We start from the raw sequence: 9016 nt of genomic DNA on the forward strand, positions 1-9016 counted from the left end.
TAAAATCTCTACGTGGCCTTCAACACTTATGCAAATAGTCGTCAGATTATCCCTTGAATTTAAGACACGAGCCTAATCCAAGGAGTCCTTTAGTTTCTCTATGCGAAGAGCAACCAAATCACATATGCCTTTAGTTTCTCTTAATTTTATTTCAGATATCGTATTTGATAAAATAAATATTAATTAAACATATTTTTTTTCATATTTATATACCAGTTAAATAGTTAATTTTATCAAATACAATGCAATAGACTAATTTATTTATTATCTACTATAAATTCATCTCTAAAATGAATTAATTTATTAGTTATTCACTAATTTTTAATAAATAAGGTCTAACTATTTTTGCCAGCACTAATATTATTGGTATAGTTCTATCCCAAAGTATATATGATATCTTATTTGATAAAATAAGATATTAATTAAACATATTTTTTTCTTCATATTTATATACCAATTAAATAGTTGATTTTATCAAATATAATGCAATGGACTAACTTATTTATTATCTACTATAAATTCATCTCTAAAAGAATTAGTTTATTAGTTATTAGTTATTCACTAATTTTTAATAAATAAGATCTAATTATTTTTGTCAATACTAATATTACCATTTGGTATAGTTCAACACCGAAGTATCAAACTTTCTTTCTCTGCTATCTATTTATTTACTTTTTCTTCTATCCTAATCTTAAATTTAACTGAGAGGTTAAACCATGATATATAATTATATTAGTCATATTCAAATTTAAATACTTTTTATTCCCTTATTTACAAACCATTTTATCTAGTTATAACATTGACAATAGAAATATCTAAGTATTTATTACAAGGAGACTTACGTGACACATAACTTATTTTTATTATAAGTCGTTTTGGAAAAAAAATTATACCACAACTAGTAACAAACTCGTGCGCTTGCACGGGTTCTGGTACGAGACGTGCATTTTTTTCAGATATATATTTTTAATAGAAAAAATGTATATTAAAAGTAATTAACATTTTATGGAAAAAAAGAATAATTAACATTAAATTATGTCTAAAAAATAGGAAACGAAATTGAAAGCACCAAAATTAAATTGTATCTAAACTGCCTTTTGTAATTTCATGTTTTTTTTTGAAATAAAAGAATATATATTATTTCAAAGTAAACTATGTACAAGTTCTATCAAGTGCCCATACAACAAACTTTACATCATGAGCAAAGCTATACTTTTCCTATGTTTGACTTTAATCCAACCTCTAACCACTATAGAATCAATAATATTGGACACAACTGGGTTTGTATCTACATTCACATTAGTACCAAATATCCTCTCATTGCGATACTTCCATATTCCGTAAACAGTTTCGGCAATGGCAATTTTTAGCATATATGATTGGAAACTCTTGCCTTTGGTATGGTGAATGATCCATGCGATCTCCTCTTGCCATTGAACTGGGTGGTGATGTAGCTCAAGCCATTGCAACACTTCCAGCCATATATGCCTAGTAACCTTGCAATCAATAATCAAATGATTTATGTCCTCCGGTTGCTCCATACAAAGGCTACACGTCTCCTCCTGCAGCAAACCCAATCTTTTCAATCTACTTTTCGTAGCCAGCCTATTATGGCAGACTAACCATAAACAGACTATTGCCCTGGGACGCGCGCCATTATGCTGGATAACATGACTCCATTGCACAATTGTGTCATCCTTGGTCAATTGATCATAGAGTTTCTTCATCGCAAACTTTCCTCTGCGCTGCATATCTTCCCAGAATTGCATGTGTTGTGAAACATCCTCCCTCCTGGCCATTATATCTTTAAGGATCCAAGTAACATTTTGCGGCAGATTTATATTCCAGACAGAGTCGTGTTTAATGTAGTATGCATGTACCCATTTCACCCAAAGGCTGTCTACCTTCAAACTGAGGCTCCAGAGGCACCTTAACATAGCTACTCTATTCCAAGTCTCCATATGTATGAGGTTCATGCCACCATTCTTTATAGAACTGCAGACTCTGGTCCAGGCAATGGGACTTTTTCTACTTTTATCAGTACCTGTCCAGACAAAAGCACGACATATAGCTTCTATTTTGTGAATAACAGTCTTGGGTATGGGAAAACACATCATCCAATATTGGGTGATGGCCAGGAAAATGCTCTTTACCAGAAGAATTCTGCCAGCAATACTTAGTAAATTCGAGGACCAATGCCTTATTCTACTTAGTATTCTTTCAATCAGTGGCAAGTAGTGATTAGTACTCACTCTTTTGCTAGCAAGAGGAACTCCAAGGTATCTGACTGGGAGGGTTCCTCTCCCATAACCAGTCATCTCATGGACTTTGTTAATGGTCTCTTCCTCCATGCCGCTATAAAAAATTTGGCACTTCTGTGGATTCACACTGAGGCCGGTAGAGTCTGAGAATTGCTGAAAAGTATTCATCATGATCTGCACAGATTGAGTTTCCCCTCTACTAAACAAAAGCACATCATCAACAAAGGCCAAGTGGGTAATGCCAATCTTTGCACATTTACTATGGTACTTGAAGGCAGTGGTACTTGTCATCTTGTCCATAAACACCATAACTATAAAAACCAGTAAAAATCACATCTTTCTCTTGGAACTAACACAAAAACATACAACAAAAACTGAAAAAGCAATTCAGACCTGATAGATCGGAAATGAAACAACCATAAAAACGAAAGTTGAAAAAGCAATTCAAAACTGATAGATCGGAACATACATTTTTATTTTACCTACAAATTATTTGTTGTTGTTGACGGCGAAGGAAGTTAGAAACCCATATATCAAACCTAAAGAACCTGAAAAACAAAAAAGAGTGAAGTTAAAAACCAAATGGATCTTAACAATATAAGTCTTTTACAATTCCAATGAATAATTAATGATATTTTTTCTATTATATCCTTAAATATTTATTATTATGTCATTTTGATTATGTAAATTTTTCTTTCATATGTCATTAATAAATGATAGTTTTGTAAAAATGTTCATAATTTCATTTTCATACAACAATCGTTATTTTTTTTAATATATGTGAAAAGTCAAAACGACTTATAATAAAAAACAGAGATAGTAAATAAGTAATATTATAGCTCAAGAACTTATATTTTTGTACTAGAAATATTAAATGTTGCAAGTATGTATACGTGAATTTCATTTTATAAGTAGTTATTATATAATAAAATTGTATACATTGATACTCTTACACATTAACTTGATTTTATAAAAAAAATATAGTTGTAGACTAAAATAACCCTAACAAATACATCATTGAAGTTGAGTTACATTGAATTACTCATAACTCATAAGTTATCAACAGTGGCGAAGCTAGAAAAATTTTAAAGTCTGGGCAAAATTTTAAAGACGGCAAATTCACATAAGCTGAAACTTAACTAATGGAACTTCGTAAGTGAGAATTAAAAAACACAGGGAAACAAATTTAACATACAATGCAAGTGAGAGTAATTACAAATTTGGCCAAGAGTAATAGGGAGAAAAGTAGTCGCTTACCTTCACTTAAAGCGTTAAGAACTTAACATAATCCACAATTTCATCTAACATGACAACTCTATTTGTCTGAACAAAATAAAAATTCATGAAATTCTCACTAACCTAACAACAGTGAAATTAAAATCAACTTGAAATTCAAACTAAACTAGTAACAACAAAACTACCGTAACTAACAACCCTAGCTAACTGAAATTGAAAACGAGAGAACGAAAAGGGAGCTGAAAGAGGAGTTACCATGAATCTGAAAACACTGTGTATGACGTCGAGAACATTGTTAATTTAAGAAAATCTAACTGAAAGAAGATAATTTATATATATTTTTAAATATTTAAGGAAAAGAAGACATTTTAATATTTTTAAATAATAATTAAAAGAGAGTAAACAAAATTTAATATAAACTAAATTAATTAAATCAAAAAACATAATTTTAAATAACTAAATTAATTAAAATAACTAAATTGATTAAAAAGAGTTAATTAGGAGTATAATAAAGAATACATGGGATCATATAAACAAAAACAAAAAAACAAAAACCTAAAATTTCTCTAAAATTTAAAAAAGAGTTAATTTAAAATAGAAGAATCAACGTGGATCCTCCACACCCCTTCTTTAAAATTCATCCATTTTCTTTTCACATTTTTTTTATGTGGGCATAGAAAAGAATGTATTTTAATATGCCCTTTTGATAAAGCCAAACCACTTCAACATGCCCTTTTGTTTTCACCATCACCAACTTGCATCGGATGTTGTGGAGAATGGTGGTTACGCTTGGAAAGGAATAGCAAGAGTGGCACTGCCCAACCTCGTCGGGCACTGGCTTCGCCCATGGTTATCAACAATTTAATGAATTTTGTTTACTATTTTCATGTATTTATCAAAATCCATTTTAATTATCAACACTTTATGCCTACACAAAGCATCTGTTTATTAATGCATTTAAGTGTTTTCTCTCTAAAACTTTGACAGTTTCAATTTAAACAACAACATTCTATTAAAAAATTTTAGGGACATCATAACAAATAATGAGTGGCTTAAAAATGCTTTAAAATTTTAAAATAGTACTTTTTTAAATAAAAATTATATATATAATATATATTAGAAATTGAAATGGTTAAATTTTTAATAAAAATAATTTTTTTATTTATATTTTTCAAACAAAAAAGTGTATATAACAATCGATATTAAGACCTTAAAATAAGGTAGAATGCATTGATGCCTATAGATAAATTTCATTAATCATTTGCATGAGTCTAACAAAATGATTATGCTCATCTAAATAAATTGTTTACATTCTTACTTTTTCTTATCAAAACCTTCCTAATTCCTAAATATGGATGAAGATTTTTTTTTTATAAATATTATATGAAATAATCTGAGGTAATGACTTACACATCTAGCCTTGCTATCATATTTATGAGTGAAATTTTTACGAAATTAAGTAGATCTTCTAGCCATAAAAATTAAGAAAAATCATATTGTAGTCTTTTGAAAAACAAACATGGCACTATAATAAAAGTTGTTGAAACTGAGAAACTAGAATGAAACTTATTTAATCATTGACCAAGTTCAATCTTACCTCCGATTGTTAACTTACATGTTGATACAAATGAATTGTATTTTAGTTGCTTAAGTATATCTTTGAAACCTCATTGTGTTTCAAAGCTTTTTTAAATATATCAATTTTTTTCTCTTTTGTTATGTTTCTTTTCTCTTTTATAATAATGGCTTTATAATATTGACAACAAGCAAAGAATTGGTGAAACTGAAAGAAAACAAAAATACAAAATTCAGTAATTCATATATCAAATTAAACAACTTGGCAAGTCACCACATGTTTAGTGAGTGTAGTTGAGTCATCCTCTTTCACTTCAGAAACAATTAAAACATATTAAAATCTATAGTGATGTAGATGTGCATTTTAGGCTAAGATAGAGCCATTACATACATATGTATCAAGAAGAAAACCTTCATTTTCAAGATCTAACTGGTAAAGTTTCAGTAAAAAAAAGATTAAAAAAGTACTTTAAGTTTACACAGTAGGTGTAGACAATTTCCCAGCTTGGTCCAAAACATGAAGAAACTCAGTCCTGGTCCTAACAAGCCTGTGAAAAACCTCTCTAATTTGCAATTGCAAAGGTTCCAACCCTTCCTCCATCTTCCTACAAATGTCAGCCAATTCCTCCACATGTACTCTTACTTCATCCAAACGCTCATTTTCAGCAGGAAATTGAAAAGACTCAGCAAATTCAATAAGCAACTGTCCTACTTTTTCCATCTTTTGCATCTCTTCCAATAATCCAACAGAACCTTTCTTCTCCTTCTTCTTCCACTCCTCAGCAATCTTCTCTTGCAAACCAATCATAGGTTGGGCCCAAGCCAGTTGCCTTGGAAAAGGTAAATGAGTTCCTAACCCGTTCCTTTCTTGACAAGGAATCGCGGCAGCAAGAGTCCACATAACAAAAACCAATGCAGTACTCATTATGTAAAGTGGCAAAGCCAAACCCGTTAAATCAGCACCACGCGGCGCAGCCAAATTTGAAGACATGGCGTGAATTTGTTTTGCAGCAGACCAGTTTCTCGCCATTGTCCATGACAGTGATCTGACACGATCCTTATTCCCAGCATTTCCTCCTCTTCTTCCAAATGACCTATTAAATGTAGTTAAGTTTTGCTAAAGTTAGTTATAAATTATACTCAAACTAGTTATACATATTATACAAGAAAATTATTTAGTTCCACTATATAGGTTTTACGCATATTCCTCATGAAATCTATTATAATAAGCATAACTATAACACATACCCTGACATAGACATAAACACGTCTTTAATATAAAATATAAATACCTTAATTTATTACATGTAAAAAAAAATAAATATAGAGACATAGCGGCATAAGAAATGTCTAGTTATAACACTTATGTGAGTTATTTATTTGGCATATGTCAAACATAGCGACATAAGAAATGTCTACTTTTCTTATTATAATCAAATTCTCTCAATTTAATTTAAATATACCTGCTTCTCTCTGTTCCCTTGGTACTTCCACATTCTTTGTCTTCATGCACCATTACCGTAACAAGAGAATTCAGTGCTTTTTTGGCCCTTCGGACTTGTCCCTCACCCATGGGTCTAGGTTCAAGAGCAGCCACAGCAATCTCAGCAAGCCTTTGAAGATTCCTAATAGCATCTAGACCAAGAGTTACAGCATTGCAAACATCAAGCGACTTGACGACACGATCAAGGAGTTCCGGGAGGAGTTTGTCAAGAGGTGGTTTGGAGATTTGAGAAGGGTCACGACCCATCATAACAACTGCTTTGAATTCTGCTTCGCAACAAAGAAGTTCATCGAGAAGCTTTCTCAACCAACCGATAGAAAGAAGAGCATCGCTGGAAGGATCTTCTGTTGTGGAAGATAATAGATCAGTGAATCTATCACCAACATGTTTTTGGAAAAGTTCAAGGTCTTCTAGCTCTTGATCATGATTACCGTCCATTGACATAACTTGGTTTCTTCGAATGCTTATTCTTCCCAAAAAAGAACTTTGATTGTTCTCCGTTGTTGCAGGCATTTTGTTTATTGTTGTTTTCTCTTGAGTGAGAAAATGAAAGCGGTGAAGAGAAATGAAAATGAAAAAAAGGAAGAAGAAAGAAATGATCTAAAGTGTAAGTAAAATGGAAAGGTTTGTAGAAGATAAAGCATTGCCATTAGTTTTGGAAGTTATTATATCTATATATACGCGCAAGATTTAAGGTAAGACGTTCTCTAAGACCATACAGTTTCTCTATTTTTTTCTCTATCTTTTTTTGGCTAAATTGGTTCACTATTATCCTCTCATTTTCCTATATAGGCAACAAATTCAACACACATTTATAACTTTTTTGTTTTAATTAATTCAGTTTTTCATTTAATACTGTTTTCACATGTAATGGCTATAAATTTGTAATTATACTTTTGCACTGTTTTTAATGAAAAATGGATATGAGACTCAATCAAGAGAAACACAATTTTTTACATAAAAAAAGAAGAAAAAAATATATATAATAAATGCAAACAAGTTTATTTTGTTATGTATTTGCTTTAACCAAACAATCCATTGACATTTTTGTTGCATTTCTTTGTTTTAAAGAATGAGAGGTTGCACGAATTCTTAAATTTGTAATATTATGTCATGCACATTATTGTAAGTGAGTTTCAATATTTCATCTAAACATAAATAATTTTAAGGGTATAGTCCAACACAAAATTTTAAAGTAATTACACCTTAGCTAGGTATGTTATGACACATTAAAATCCTAAACTTCTAGTATTGCAATAAGATAAAAAGCAGGGAGTGCAAAACAATAGAATTGATCACACATGATCCCAAGGTCAACTCTAAGGAGGTTCTAGAATCTTAAAAAAAAAAGAGAAGTTAAATCCACATGAACGTAGACTTTTATCTCCCTCACACTGGGACACTACCACATCAAGCTCTTGGAGAATAAAATGAGCTGATAAGGAAAGGTTTTCCTCATCCAAAAGAGAGCGAAAGATTACACCATTCAAACGAGGTTTATCCACACCAGGTTCTCTAAAAATCTCAATTAAATGATTCACAACATCTTGTCTAATATCGAGTACCCCTACAATCCAAACCTCATTGACTTTCAACGCTAAAATAATATTCCTTCTACTCTTACACTTCACAGAAACATGAAAGAATCCATAATTAGCATCACAAACCTTGAGCCAATTAGATCTAGATATCTAAATCAATTAGAAGTCTTTAATCCTAAATAGGGACCACAAATTTGCTATTACTTTGGATCTAGTCTTAATCTCCTCCCTAAATAACTCACCAATATCAATCAAAGAATCAACCTTACTAGTTTTCTTTCAACCTATCAATCCAAGAGTCAAGATTACCAAAAACCTTTATATTCCAAGATTTTAGGACCATTTTCAGAGTTTGAAGCTTCTCAAGTAGAACAAACGCTTTCCAACTATGAACCTCAACAATGTTCCAGAAATTAGTAACTAACTTAGGAAGACTATTGTGAGAAAACTAGTGATTATTAAATCTAAAAAGTTTGAGGTGCCACAACTGATTGTTGTACTTCAAGATAATATGACAATGATCTGAGACATCCCTCGATTGAACACACCGAGATACCTCCCCTACTTATCCTATCACCCATTATAAATCAAAATCCGATTAATCCTACTATTCGCCCCTCCATTAGGCTAAAACTAAGAAAACTTTCCTTCGAAGATAGGTAAATCGATAACCTTCTTCTAAGAGATAAAATTTGAAAAATCCAGACAGTCCATTCTTCCATAAGAAGTCGAAGAAATCCCCACACATACCTTATCCGCAAAAGAGCATGTGGAATTGAAATTCCCCACAACACACCAAAGAACACCTAAAAAGCTAGATTTCATGGAGTTTAAGTCTGTCCACATAACTCTTTTCTCAACTAAAAAACACTTGTAGTAAAGATTTATTACAAAACACA

The 9016-nt window shown here is 31.3% G+C and overlaps 2 protein-coding genes across 2 annotated transcripts; both read right to left on the reverse strand.

The window, feature by feature from the left end:
- Positions 1-1190: 1190 nt before the first annotated feature.
- Positions 1191-2570, reverse strand: LOC131605929 (uncharacterized). The gene has a single exon (XM_058878217.1). It carries the CDS (start codon positions 2568-2570, stop codon positions 1191-1193), a length of 1380 nt encoding a protein of 459 aa, XP_058734200.1.
- Positions 2571-5293: 2723 nt separating this feature from the next.
- On the reverse strand, positions 5294-7286 carry LOC131608069 (protein ROH1A-like). The gene is made up of 2 exons (XM_058880009.1): positions 6536-7286; positions 5294-6166 (listed from the first exon to the last, which is right to left on the reverse strand). The coding sequence occupies exons 1-2, from the start codon at positions 7087-7089 to the stop codon at positions 5548-5550; spliced, it is 1173 nt and encodes a 390-aa protein (XP_058735992.1). The 5' UTR covers positions 7090-7286; the 3' UTR covers positions 5294-5547.
- Between the last annotated feature and the right edge of the window lie 1730 nt (positions 7287-9016).

This window comes from Vicia villosa, linkage group LG5 (genome assembly GCF_029867415.1).
Source record: "Vicia villosa cultivar HV-30 ecotype Madison, WI linkage group LG5, Vvil1.0, whole genome shotgun sequence".
NCBI lineage: Eukaryota > Viridiplantae > Streptophyta > Magnoliopsida > Fabales > Fabaceae > Vicia > Vicia villosa.